Genomic DNA, 14,493 nt, shown 5'->3' on the forward strand with positions numbered 1-14,493 from the left:
CCACAATGCAAACTACAAGAACGCAAAAGAACCCAATTATATATATAGACATGTTTTAAAAAATGCCCACAATACTAACTACAAGAACATAAAAGAACGAAACAAAAAAACAACCTTAACACATAAACTTTTGAAAAACAATAAAATATTAATTATTAATCTAACATTAAACACATACTTTATAAAACAAAACAATCTTGATAATCTATACATGATAGATCCAATTTAGTTTTTAACAACACTAAAATTATCAATGGTCAAAATAAAAAAAAAACAAAAAACACAAACAACTCAAAACAATATGATTACGCTAACACATCAACCTTTAAACACTTGACACAACCAAGGTTTTCTTAAGATAATTAAAGAGCTTTGCATGCTGTCATATGAAGAATGCAAAGCCTAAAATGGATTAGTAAAACAAAAATAAAAAATAAAAAATAAAAAATAAAATAAAATATGATCATTGATAATCCCCTTTATTTTTTCTTTAGTTTTGGCTTTGTTAGCCCATCATCTCCACTTGAGCGGATTTGAAACCCAGTTCCAAAGTAATTAATTAGGATGAAACTTAAAATAAGCAAGGCAGCACGTTTCCAGGACTCCAATTCGTCGCTGGCCACGCAGGCGCTGTCAGCGGTGGGGCCCACAATCCACGCGGCGGCAGTCCGCGTGGCCCAGTCAATGTCAGCTGTCCGATTCCCCACTTTCTCTGGGACCGACACGTGTCCCCACAAAACCCTAACCCCCGAGCCCATCCATCGATCTCGGACCTACACGTGGCAGGCCCACAGTATACATACGGTCTGTACAGGTAAGCGTAGGGCGGACGTATATACGGGACACGTAGACGAAGTGTTTGCATATGTGGGCATTGTAGGAGAAAGAGCAGAGCATGCGTGGATGTTCTCTTTTTTGAGGGTAAGGAGTGATTTTAGTCTTTTGCTTTCTCGGATTTCAGAGGAGATCGACAAAACCATGAAATTGGGTCGACAGAGCGTGCAAATGGGTATCCGTTGATGTAAGTTTTTGTGGGTGACTCGGCGTGTTGGGTGATCTGTGGAAATTTCTCTGCAAAAAGCTGTTGGGGATATTTGAAACATCTCGTCTTACCGGGGGTCTGTTTTCGTCAACCAAATCACCAATTTCTACAACGGATTACCAGCCCGTCTCATTGAGTTTTGGCCTCCAATCCCATTTAACAAGTTTGCTTGATAGGTCTTTTAGTGGTGATAACTTACGTAAACAGCTTTTATTTTCGTTTGAAGCACTTTTTCTGAGTCTTGGCAGTCATTTCCTCCCCCCATTGCCCCATTCGAGTACCCATTTTGTTCATATTTCAATTTGTCCCCTGACCCATAACATCATTCATTTAGTAGTCAGTACTGTATGTCCTCTTAACTCCTACTTCCGCCTTTGCCTTTAGTTGCAGACTAGTTTGATTGTCTTCAGGGACTCTGGGACTCTGCTAAATTGTCAGTTCCAGGGCAACCCATTTTGAATTCTTCTGTCTGAAACCCACAAACACTTTGCATAGATCTTGGAACTTAGGTCTCCCACTGTGTCAGCACCGCAGGGAAATACCCTTTTATACGTATATCTCTGTGTCCATATCGTCCGGTTTTGACACTTGAGGGCCAGACTAACTTCGGGAGGACTGCAAGTGGAGAGGGCTTTTAGGCCTACTTTCGTTGAGGTAAGTGGTAGCAAATTGCAGGTTTTGTTTTTCATGGCAGATTTTTAAGTTCTTGGTAGTCAAAAAAACATGTTGTGTTTACATTTTTGTAACTGGGTCACTCTCTTTTGCGAGCTAGGAGCTCCGAAATTTAGTCTGCTTTTACATATTTTCGAAGAAAAAGAGAGAACACATAATTTTCTTTGGGTCAAAAGTTTAAACTTTTGGTGTCGTTTCCTTTTCAGTTCTCCTTTAGAAACAGTGTTTTGAACACCTGTTCACTTTGCTTATATTGAAATCCATGTTCTCTTCTCATTCCTGTTTCTACTAGCAACTGGTCGTTAGTAGGGTTAACTTGTGACAGGTTACAGATCAGCGCCAATCTGACCCTTACCATCCTCTTGCCCATGTTTTGAAGGAGTCTCCTTTAGGAACTCTTCGATTAGTAGGGAATCCTCTAGGTCATGCTGTTGAGAATATGAGCATGAAAATCTAGTTACAATTGTTAATGTTACACAACGTAAAAAACTCTTGACTTGAACATGTTTTTTGGATCCCTTGTGTTTGACCGCTATATATATACTCCTTTTGTTTCTCTTTTCAGATATCATCTACCCTTTTAGTGGGTTTTGGTTTATTGTAGGCTACAGCTCAGCGCAAAGAAAATTCTTTAAACTGCAACTCCCTTGTTTTTGCTTTAAAAATAGTCTCATTTAGGATGTCTTTGACCAGTCTTAAAATAGTCTCTTAGGTCGTTCCGTGGAGAATAGTTACATGAAACCCCATTACAACTGGTAACAAGACCTTGTTTTAGTTGAATGTCTTGCTGATTGGTTCAGGGTCTATTTTGGTTTGTATTCAGTGACCGGGAAAGGTGACAAGGCGTTTGCATTCTAAAAAGGGTCAGAATCTCAGATAATATGGAATCAAAGTTATAGCTGGGTAGATGTATGTACTCAAATTTCATCAAAATTAACAACATTTTTAGCTGAAAAAGAAGGTTATAGATTAGTATTATTATGAAATCTCAAATGTTTTTCGAGGCCATAAATTAGGGCTCAATTCTTCACCATTATTTCTTTGGCTGGAAGTGCTTGTAGGTTATAGGGTGAAGGCAAGAACCATTATGAAACAACATGCAAAGTTCTGAAAGTTTGTGTAAATTCTTTATCTCTGATCTGCATGTAGTCAAGCTTAGAAGTTGAGATCATGGCAAGGATTGTAAATAATCTGACCTGCCTGTATGGATCTGTGAGATGTCAAATGCATTGTGCTTAAACACTATTTTATTGTAAAGTTTCTTAATGTTGTCTAGTTTAATTGCTGTCTATTTAGATTCATATAGAGTCTTTTGGAATTATTTGTGCTTTTGTCATATATCATAGATTCTATTGCTCAGTCACAGCTTCTGTTTATGTTTTGTTTCACTGGGTTGTTGAGGTAGATTTTTGCATGATAACTTTTGTTTTCCACGACTTTCTTGGTTGTATTTGGTTACCGGTGTATTAAGCAATTAGTTATCAACCATGAGAAAGAAAAATATACAAAAGTACTAGAAACCTTTCTGCAATAGCAATTTTAATGGGTGCATTTCAGCTGCGTTGCTAATATTTTACTTATGTCTGATTGTATATTTTACAGTTTTAATAGTCAATAGCTATCTGTTTGGACTGCCCTTAGTTTTTGCAATTTAATTAGAGGAATGCATGGAAAATTGAAAGTTATGAGGCTTTATCATACAATATCTCTGTAATCATTAAGCGTTTATGTTTCTAACTTGCTTTGCAAAAGGACTGCGTGACTAAGGATCTCTTCCCTTATATTTGTTTTGAAATATAATCATGGGTTAGTGGGTTGGCTGCAATGCTCTTTAGCTAAATATAGAGCCTATCTTTACCGTAAATTGATTGGTTCTGTGCTCCAGATTAGTTCACTGCAAAAGAAGTGTGATCCATGATATGTCAGATTAGCCAAAGTAGTTATTATGTGGTTTTTCTTTTGATTGGTAACACTGGAATTTCTAGCCCAGCCCAAGAAATAGGGGAATTCAGCCCTGGCATGAATGCACTGGATTAATGCGAGTAGTTCAAACCTGTGAGCACAGTAGCCCAGCAGAGGCACAGCCTGCAAGCACATTGGCCCAGCAAGGGTTTGGAGCATGAAGTCACTTGGCTTGAACACCAAAAGAATCAATGTGAAGGTTCAAACCTATGAGCACAATGGGATCAGTGAGGACACAATGCTCGTGATCACAATGGGCCAGTGGGGGTTTGAATCTTGGTAGCTACAACAAAATTACCTTTGTTTAATCGTTGTACTATGTCATGAACTGCAGTTATTATGCAGTTTTATGTGTTGGGGATAGTATAATTTTCATGTACTCTAAGAAAATTTACTGAGGATCTATTTAAGTATAACCAACAATGAATCTGTTGCATGCAATAGTGATTGTTGTCTGCCTTAGATGATTCGTTTACCTACAGAAGCTGAGTTACTGGATCTAGTTGCTGCAATGAATATGCTACATAGAAAGGTTGACTTGAGAATGGTGCAGTTGTGGCAAAACATATGTTTGAACCAGGTCGAGTTTCAGACAGTAGTATGATTTTTTCTTTTTCTTTTCATGAGAGTGCTTCCCATTCTCTAGGGTTTGCGTGTCTTATATTATTTGAGTTTTCTGAAGTCATCTGTTGTATTTTAAGATATTGCAAGTAAATTGGACAATGGATATTAAACATTCCTTTGAATTTGTTATCTAAGGGTACAGGTAATGTAATTCAGCTGTATCATGCGTGCCTCAAACTACCACATTGGACTTAATACTGCCATCAAAGGCTATCTGTGGTTAGTTTTCAGGTTGATGGGGCCTTCAATTCTCTCTTTTTTCTATTTTTGGTTTGATTACTGTACTAGGTGGTGTGATCCAGCTCCTCGTTTAATACCTTAGTATGAGAAGCTAGATACATCTAAGCTACAGAACACCGTGTGATGAATACAGCCCTTAGCTGTAATGTATCTTTTAGAATTTAGAGTGGTTAAACAAGAATGATGACACTAGATTGACAGTGACATGAAAGGTAATCAGTTTTATTTGTCTTTGCTGTGAATTCTAGGTGAAAGTTGTGTTATTTGAAAATGTAGTCAAAGATAATGATAGAAAATGGTGGCGCAGGGTGCATGTACCCCAGGATTTGAGGGATCATTTTATTTGCTTTTTGGGATAGCATGTCTTAAATGTAATGTTATATTGCTGCTTGATTAGGAAACTTTATTGAATCCTTTGGGAGAAATGACGTACTAATTGCAGTGGAACAAATGTTTATGCGCCGTATGGTGAGCTTGAAATGAGTTCTATTTCAGATGGTTTTTCTGTTCCTAGCCAGTGGTTTGTGCCAGAATTCTGGGGAGAACACACCAATTATTGTATCTGGGTCACTATAATCATAAGTTTATTTCTAGGTCAGAGTCCTGATGGCTACAGAGGCGTTTTCTTGGAAACATTTTTGAGTTTTTTCCAAAACTGTAATGTTGCCTAAACAAGTGTTGGAAACGAGGGTAATTTTTCTAAATAAATGATTATTCCTTTGGTGTTTTGGCACACACATGGGAATTTCAACCCATTTTCAAAAATTATAGTAAACATAACAAATGTAAGAAAGGGGAGGGAAAGACCTAATTTTCCAATCACCAAAAGAGGATATTACTTTTTATGCTTACAAAAAAAATATGATATTTATGCTTTAGAGTGCAAACTTGCATTTGTACACATGAAAAGTGTAATGCTAATTTTTTATGGGAGTGTGAATTGAAGAGGGCGTGCACATATTGGAAGAATTGGTGTGGGGAGGACAAAAAACAGTTTGGGCATCTTATTTTAACTTCAATCATATTCAGTTAGTGTATGTTCCATTTTTGGAAATTTCTGTCATTGGCATTCTGATTCCCAAAATGTTTGGTCTGTATTTTAGATTGCGCATATGACTGGCGATTTTTTTTTTGAAATTCCTTTACAATTATGTTTGTCATAACTTGTACTTCTGAAAGTTTGGAAACATGAATTATGATTTATAGAAATATTTTGAAATCCCGCCCATTTGATTTTTAGAATTTAAATCATGAATATATATAGTCTAGACTTTAGAGTTTGCTTGTACAATTTATTAAGGTGAGTAAATGAAAGTGTAAGGAATAATGGGAATTGTGAATGATTTGGTAACATTTGTACCAATTTTAGGCTTTCGATTACATGTGAGTGAATCCAAGTGCAAACAGAAATGTGTGATGGCATTATTGATAAGTTAATGGTATCAAACCAGTGTACCCATATTGGCAGTAGTACCAAGAGAATGGACATAGATTCTAGCATTGTAATCAATCATGTAGATTCTTGCTTCTGAAAAGGTTATGGCATTAAACTACTGTACCTATATTGGCAGTAGTAGCAAGAGCAGTCAACATTGATTCTAGTGAAGTAATCGCCCATGTAAATTCGTTTTTTGCGAAGTATAACCTGGTCAAGGAATACAACATCTGCAAAAATTTTAGCAGCTAAGCATGGATTCTGGTTATAAAAGGTACACCAAATTCAATAGAAATGAAAAGAATTATCTCTCAGATTTTATAATCCTAGAAACACTATTTAATATTAAACTGATAAAGAGTTTACCTAATTGTGTTACACATCTTTTCAACCATGTATGGATACTCTATTATGTTCCTTCCATCGTCAGATTTCCAAAAAGAGAAGATTATTACTGCAAATACAAGTTCCTGAAACAGAACACTCCATGCTAGTCTGCCCAGTCAAAATGACCAGCCTAAACGAGAAACTGATCCAATACCCACTACATTCGACCTAGAAATTGTCCATCTGGAGTTTGAACATACCACTAACCTGCTTTTGTGACAAGGGTCCGCAAAACACCACCTTCATGTCGTATCAGCAAGCTACAGACCACATTCCAATGACTTGACAGAAGACAGACAGATAACATCATACTCAAAATAGGGAAGACACCAAAGTTAGGAGAATCATTAGTGGGCATGTGGAGAAGCAAAGAGGATGAAGCTATTTAATCAGAGCCCACCTAATGGGTCAGCTGTCACCTTCCAGGTTACATAATGTTTGATGTACGACATTTTGACCTGCTTTCTTTTCTTCTTATTCAGATTTTGACTCTCTTTATTATTTACTAATTCATGATCATGAGGGAAATAAGAGTCCCCTTAATAGGAATGCCTTTCTTTTGAAGGACCTTGTATCCTTAGCTAGGAGAGAAATAGCAGCTGGGACGAAATGATAATCCTATATCATTGATTTCCTTCCAGTGGTTTGAAATAATATTAACTCCTCACTAGCTGCACAGTCAGCAACTGCATTTCAAGTTCTTTCTACTGATAAAATAAAGTTGAAGCAAACTCATCAAAACAGGGTCTTATGTTGTCTTATAGATTTCTTAGCAACCCAGAGTTCCATGAACCTTCATTAATCACTTAAATAATTAGCTTTAAATCACCTTCCACAGACTTTCCATCCTCTCTAAATAGCCCTTGAGATTCCATTGCCTAGTGGCAGACCTTTTATGCCATTGTTTGTGTTACTCTCCAAATCAACAGTCAGGATTAAAAGATGTTGGCCCTTGTTATCTGTGAAGTAACAACCATTGCCGGCATTCCCTGGGTTGCCTATAGCTGTCCTATCAAAATTTAGCTTGACAAACCCTGCTTGTGGAGGGTGCCATACTGTAGAGTGTAGACAGTTGTTTGTTTGAAACTACTATATTCCTTCTCTCATTTTGATCCCATTCCGGTCAGCTCCAATTTTTGCTACCTATCCTTATGTTCTTCATGAATAATCCACTTTGGATTGCGGAAAACCCTCCCCAGCTTACCTAAAGAAGCCCCCACTTGTACTCAAATAACTTCCACTGGGAGTATCCAATCATTGAAGAATCTGCTATTCCTTTCCAACCAAACATTCCAAAATATTAGTAAAGGTACAACTTCCCAAATGAATTGCATCCCCTACTTCTAAACTTGCAAGATCAGTTGACTAAGAAAGGTTCTATACTTTCTGTTCTGGGATGTTCCAACATTTAGATTCTTTACTTGGTTTTGTTCTTTCTACTAAGGAAACTTATTTAGATAATGTCTAGTGGGCCATGGCATGAAATCCATATTTCTTGCAGATTTTGTTCTTTGCCTTTCTACATGCTTGTTGCTTCTTTATTTGATTATTTAAAAAAATTATCTGATTAAGCTTGCTCCATCTTTTTGATTTGAGCAACTGTAGTTTGCTCCTGTTACAACTTTGACCCATAATATGTGCAGTACAGTTTCTCGTTTGTTTGATTGTACAAGATACTATTCAAGGATCTAGATTTGCTAGTTGCTGTCAGTTCTTGTGAACCTTGAGGTGTTTATTGTTGGGGTATTGCATGAAATTTGAGATGAATGGGAATATTTGATTTATGAAGTTAGAATACTTGCAGTGCATATCTTGTTCTCTTTGTTCAACTAGCTAGCTTAGCTAGTTGTTGTCAGTTCTCTTGGAGATGTTTACTGGGGTTTTGCATGAAATTTGAGATGACCATTGTCATTCTCTGTTCTCTTGTTTTTAAGGTGTTGATTGAGCTTGCACTCTAATTACCTGAAAAACTGGTTGAAGATAACATATAGCAAAAACATTTCAAGACAAAAAATAAATCACTTTGTTTTTCTCCTTTTGTTCAGGCATAGCATACCCGGATTTTTGTTCAAATCCCAATTTGAACCCTTTTTGGGTAATGAAACAGTCCACTTGCAGGGTCTTGCTGGGTCCCTGTTTAACAGGACTGAAATCAGACAGAAAGAATCTGGCCAAACCCGAATAGTACCTGGGTGAATTTTATAATTTCTTATGTTTTAGATATCATGACATTTGAATTTGACAAATTGATGTTGGAGTAGTAATTTTAATCAATGGTGGTTTTGTTCATTATATGATGGCCTGTGGTGTTCTGAACTTAATCCCTGTTTTTAGGCTGCAAATATGTATATATTTATGTTTTTGTATAGATGAACCCAAAATGAACCCAACCCTAATTTTTTTTGCTTTATCTGTTTATTGGAACTCCTGTACCTGAATACAAACCTGAACCGGTAGCTTGGCTTGAAAGAATTTGAGAAGTCCTTTTTGTCTTTTTTTAATTTCAAATTTTGTTGCCAAATTTATTTATTTTAATCAGAAAGCATGGCTACCATGGAGAAAAGCATTAGAAACTTCAAAACAAAAACATTTACATGCAACAAAAATAAAATGGCATATCCTTAGAATGAAGGGTCTTTCTTTTTGTCAATTTATTCCGATTTAGTTACTAAAATGGCTACTATGGACTAAAGCATTAAGACGTGAAGCATAAAACTTGCATGTAGCAAGAATAGAAATCGGCATATCCTTTAGAGAGAATGGTCCATGTTAGGATTCCAAACTTTCAAAAGACAGTAGACAGTATCTTAAGGGAGATTTACAGGCATGTAACCCAATAAAATGGGCATCTAGTGAGAACTTATTGGAGGGATGGATAAATCTTGAGCAAAATTCTAGGTTAACATGGGCTATTGGCTGATGAATTTGACGTAATGTCATCCAATTTTTTTCAATAGATGTGGCTTTTTTTTATGTGAATTGTGCAACCAGAAGGACCAGAAAGGCATAACAACTGTAAAAAAACTGATTTTGATCTTCTAAATAAGTAATGTTTAAGGAGATTGAGTCAGATATGCGAAAAAAAAAACTAGACCATTTTCTAAGAATGCTCATGATGGTCATTCAGTGTGCAACCAGCATATGGCAAAACAAATTTCAGTAAAATTGAAGCCTTTTTTGTTAAGTAATCATTTACAAGTGGAAAATATACTCAATAAGGGTTTAGATTTACAGATTGTTGAAATGTAGGACTTCAGCAGTAGCGAAGTGGAATTTACCAATATTCGTTAAGAGTCTGCTGGATTGAGCTGTGGCTTTATTTTTGTTGTATATTTTGGGTCTCCTATGGGTTTTTGCTATAGGACAGCCATTGAGAATTTTTTAAATTATAGTTGCATTTTATTTGATGCCCTCTAATTATAGAAAACAATGCTTGCTTAAATTCAAAAAATGAGAGAACAAAAAAAATATAATTATATCAAAGCATAGGAACTGATTTCACCTCTTAGATAATTTATTGTGGGCTTGACGAATGGAATTAAAACATTTTTTCCTCTTACAAATGCTCCTTTTTTTGAGTCAGTAGTTGGGCTTTTTTTTAGTTGATTGCTTCTCTACTACGTTTAACAGACATGTAACTGTGAACTATTTCCAGCTAGGACGATTTGGAGGTCTTCCAGTGAAAGCATCGGAGAACATATTTTGCATTTGCTTGTCTTTGTGGCTTCAAAGTTGAATCGTGTTTTAGTTCCATAACCAATGGGAACGGGGGAGGAAGGAACACCAGCCAAGACTCCCACGAAACCATCTTCCACAAGTCAGGTGTGTCTCACAGCTCCATTCCAAGAAGAATATTTAAGCTGGAGAACCTTGAAAGGATTAAGACTCTTTCTGTCCCTCTTCATGTCCATAAAGACAGTGGATAAAAATATCGTTGTTTCATCTATGTTCTTAATGCATGTGCAGGAGACACCAGCTACACCTGCATACCCGGATTGGGCTGCGGCTTTTCAGGTTTGTAATTATGTTTGTTTGCAGTGGGTGTCCATGAGTGGGTAGTAGATCTTGGAATCTAAATAAGTTGTGCCATGTGAATTGTGCTGGTTTTTCAGGCATACTATGGTCAAGGAGCCACACCACCCCCTCCCGCCTTTTTTGCATCAACAGTTGGATCTGGCCCAACACCACATCCTTACATGTGGGGAGGACAGGTAGTGACTGAAAGTAATTTGATGTCAGTCTGTTGAGGGAGCTATGGGTTTAATGTTTTAAGTTTTACTTTAATTGGTTTCTGTGGTTTCAGCCTTTGATGCCACCTTATGGGACTCCGCTTCCATATCCTGCCATGTATCCACATGGTGGAATCTATGCACATCCTTCAATGCCTCCGGTAATTATTTCTCTTTTCGTTTAACTTCTCCATCTTCCAAAGTCTTCTTCCTTTATGCCTATAAATGTTGAAATTTAGTAACTGAAGTTAAACTCAACTCTTTATTTGGAAGATCATGAGTTTGCGTATGCATTTAACTGGTCCATGTTAGGATGACCTACCTCTTTTTATCATTTGTTTATTTATAGCATATGCTTTTGTCAGATTCTTAGTTTCACCGTCCCAAATTTGATGCAACTAATTTCATTTGAAACTTTGTTGTCACACTAGGGTGCACTTCCATATGGTCACTATGGATTGCCATCGCCCGGCAATGCTGAAGTTACAACGGTAACTACACAACCTGTTCTAGACAGTGAGTATTTAATGAGATGCCTAGGCTCCTATTAACTGTTCAGCTTATTAAAAAGTATGGACATTAATATCTGCTTTAAAATAATCCAGGCTGCAGCACCGCCAAATTCTGAAGGAGAAGCTAAGACTTCAGAAGGCAAAGACAAAAACACAATGAAGAGATCAAAAGGAAGTTTAGGAAGCCTTGGAATGATAACTGGTAAGGGAGGGGAAGGGGGGAAGGCAACATCTGGATCTGCAAACGAAGCTGGATCACAAAGGTAGGAATTTTTAGTAGTTTGATCTGAAAGCAGGTTGAATGATGTGATCTACTGTATATTACCTTATGAAATGTTATGATCTCCTACATAATGTCTTAAAGATCTACTGAAATGACATGAAGAATTTTCAATTCAATTGAATCTCTAAGCAGGAAAAATTGAAAGTAACTATTAATTGCCAGATTGGTATTATAACATTTAGTTTATCTGTTGACCACAGTGGGGAGAGCGGTAGTGATGGTTCAAGTGAAGGAAGTGAGGAAGACAATGGCCAAAATGTGTGGTTCATTCCTTCATTATCTTCATTGACATATTTCCTGAGTTTAATGTGGCCATCAGTACGCACAGTTGTGCTTTACTGTGGTTTCTAATTCTTTTCCTGACTTTTCTCTCTGGATGTGATTTAGGAGTCGCAAGTTGCAAGAAAAAGAAGTTTTGATCAAATGATTGTGGATGGTATGGTGTTATTCTTCTAATATTATGTATCTATTTCTGATCCTTTTATAGATCATTGTATTCCAAATGGGTTTCCATAATAATATTTATATATTATTTGGACAATGACAGGTGCAAATGCACAGAATAACCATGTTTCTGTATATAATGCTCAAGCTGGAGAAGCATATATGAATTCTGGCGGGCATGCTTTGGGTAATCCCATTAGTCAAACTGTAGCAGTTCCACTGGGTCCTGTAACAGGAAAACCAGCAGCTAGTGGGCCCATTACTAATTTAAATATTGGCATGGATTATTGGAATGCCTCTGCTGCGGGAGCCATGACTACTGTAAAAGCTAGGGGTAGTATTTCAACAGCTATTGTTCCAACAACTGCACAGCTTATGCCATCTGGGCGTGAAGGTGTGCCTCCCGAGTTATGGATCCAGGTACGAATGTGATATTGTTATTCCGGAATTTTGAATAATGATATGATGCAACCTATTACTGTAAGAGATTTCTATATTGATGGTAAGGTGATTTACAGGATGAACGGGAGTTAAAGCGACAAAGGCGAAAGCAATCTAACAGGGAGTCAGCCAGACGTTCAAGATTGCGAAAACAGGTAGAACAACACATTTTTGACTCTCCGTTTCTGGTTTAAAAGCATTTCTCTTTGATACATGCAATGGTTCTATAATAGTAGCACATATTTAAAGGCCTTGCTTCTCTGGTATTGAGATTTTGTTGCGTGACGGTTGTTTGCTTGTATTGGGCAGGCTGAGTGTGAAGAACTGGCAACAAAAGTTGATACTTTGACTGTGGAGAACATGTCTCTTAGATCTGAGCTAAACCGCCTGGCAGAGGAATGTAAAAAGTTAACTGCAGAAAATGCATCAATGATGGTACTGCCCTTTATTTCTTAGTTACTGTTTTAGTTGTTATCTTTGTATGGCATTTGGTTTGAAGGTTTGACTTCTAGTGCAACAATTTATGCTTATTGAAATTGAGTATTGTGTCATTCAGGAACAAGTGAACAAAGTGAATGGGGAAGATACAGCAAATGCTTCCGAGGAGAATGGTCCTACTAAGATAAGTTTGCAGTCAGTAAAAGCCGAAGGCAATGGACATTTTCATGATATAACAAGGGGAATGAGTTCAAATTCCAGTGAAAGAAACGAACAAAGGCAGAGTGAGAAATGTGACTCAAATGGGAAGGCCCATACGTTATTAGATGCTAATGTTCGATCTGATACAGGTTAACATATACCGTTATGCTTTTTAATTTAATGTAGGTAGCAGATTGGAGATAAGGAGACCATACTGTTTTCTTTGTTCTGGTCTCCTCTCCAAACTTATAAGCACCAATGAAATGACCAAAGCATGTTAATTTAGAATGCTCCTTAGTTTGTGTTATAAAGACCATTTATGTAAAGAAGTGATCTGCGATAAAACATTTTAAGCGTGTTTAGGGACAGCCATGATCAGATTGTTATTTGGTAGAGCTGAACTGCTGTCTGTAATTTCTTACTCCGGGGCCATCTAACTTGCCTCAATGGCCCAATACAGTTATTTTCCTTGCTTACAAGATATGACAGGCTATCAAAAATTGTGAACAAAAGATGGCTGGCGTTTTTAATTATTCCTGTTCGTGTAATCATGCGTGTCCGGAGATTAAACTATATCCTTCAAAATGTTCTGTAATCTGTTCTTTAACAACTCATATGTATAGTGGACTTGGTTTATATTTTTATAGCTATTGGATGGAATATAAGTGGCATTGTTGGACTTGATTTGGATGTTAATATAAAGATGATTTTGCAGTTATGGAAAACCTAATGTGAGGTTTTCTAGAGTAGAGGAATGGCTGATCTTTTATTCATCAACTGATACAAAACTAGGCATCTCAGAAAATGGTGTTTATGTTCTGTATAATCAATTTTCATTGCAAGTGATATTAAAGAATTCACTATGAAAGAAATTCGTCAGTTCACATGCCTACTGTCATCAAGCCATAGCGTGGAGAATGTCTCTCAATGCTTCTGTGTTTTTGGTTCGGCTTTTAGCCTTAGCACAGTTAGAGGTACGTGGGGATTGCATATGTCAAATGCATCAGGAACCTTGAAAACAATGCATCAAATGGGTTCTGGTACTTACTGATCAATCAACAAGTGTGTGGTATTTGTACAAAGTTTTTCCTACAATGTGAAATGCATCAGGAAGCCTTGAAAGAAAACCATGCAACTCTGTGGGTTCTGGTATATACTGATCCAATAAATACGTCGTAACTGTACAAATTATATTCTAAAATTTACCTCGCCTCTGACATTGAACTTCTGGAGGAAACATTTACGCATTTTAAATAAAGACAAATTATTTGTATGGTAAGTGCTTGGGCATATCTTCTAGGCTGTTAGTATATCTGAGAGCAAGAGGAAAGATAGTGGCTTGAAAATGACTCTCCCATGTCAGGGTACTTCTGGTATAGCACATTCCTTGACAAGTTTCGGATCTCCATGTTTGAATCATGTATTGGAATATCTACTGTCGTCAAACAGTCAACCTAAGGAAAGCCAAAATATCAGTTTGACTGCCCGCTTGGAGCACAAGTCAAACGTAACATAACGACTCTGAATACAAACAAGTCGTGCAAGTATTCATCCAGGTGCCATATGCACATTAGTTGACAACT

At 37.0% G+C, this 14,493-nt stretch overlaps 1 protein-coding gene across 2 annotated transcripts; it reads left to right on the forward strand.

Moving 5' to 3' along the window:
* Positions 1 to 872: 872 nt before the first annotated feature.
* Positions 873 to 13,594, forward strand: LOC131075795 (bZIP transcription factor 16). 2 transcript variants are annotated; one of them, XM_058012687.2, is made up of 13 exons: positions 873 to 1,696; positions 10,018 to 10,184; positions 10,329 to 10,376; positions 10,475 to 10,573; positions 10,666 to 10,752; positions 11,023 to 11,082; positions 11,197 to 11,366; positions 11,587 to 11,644; positions 11,774 to 11,822; positions 11,934 to 12,250; positions 12,349 to 12,426; positions 12,581 to 12,706; positions 12,828 to 13,594. In XM_058012687.2, the coding sequence occupies exons 2-13, from the start codon at positions 10,122 to 10,124 to the stop codon at positions 13,062 to 13,064; spliced, it is 1,392 nt and encodes a 463-aa protein (XP_057868670.1). In that variant the 5' UTR covers positions 873 to 1,696; positions 10,018 to 10,121; the 3' UTR covers positions 13,065 to 13,594. The 2 variants fall into 2 exon arrangements, with proteins under 2 accessions (XP_057868670.1, XP_057868671.1); XM_058012688.2 differs by lacking the exon at positions 873 to 1,696 and adding an exon at positions 2,811 to 2,833.
* The last annotated feature ends 899 nt before the right edge of the window (positions 13,595 to 14,493 follow it).

This window comes from Cryptomeria japonica, chromosome 3, assembly GCF_030272615.1.
Source record: "Cryptomeria japonica chromosome 3, Sugi_1.0, whole genome shotgun sequence".
In the NCBI taxonomy this organism is placed as follows: Eukaryota; Viridiplantae; Streptophyta; class Pinopsida; order Cupressales; family Cupressaceae; genus Cryptomeria; species Cryptomeria japonica.

Coding starts and splice junctions, on each gene's coding strand:
- LOC131075795 (XM_058012687.2), top strand. CDS start 10,122: ATGGGAACGGGGGAGGAAGGAACACCAGCCAAGACTCCCACGAAACCA. Junction 10,185..10,328: donor AACCATCTTCCACAAGTCAG/GTGTGTCTCACA, acceptor ATGCATGTGCAG/GAGACACCAGCTACACCTGC. Junction 10,377..10,474: donor ATTGGGCTGCGGCTTTTCAG/GTTTGTAATTAT, acceptor CTGGTTTTTCAG/GCATACTATGGTCAAGGAGC.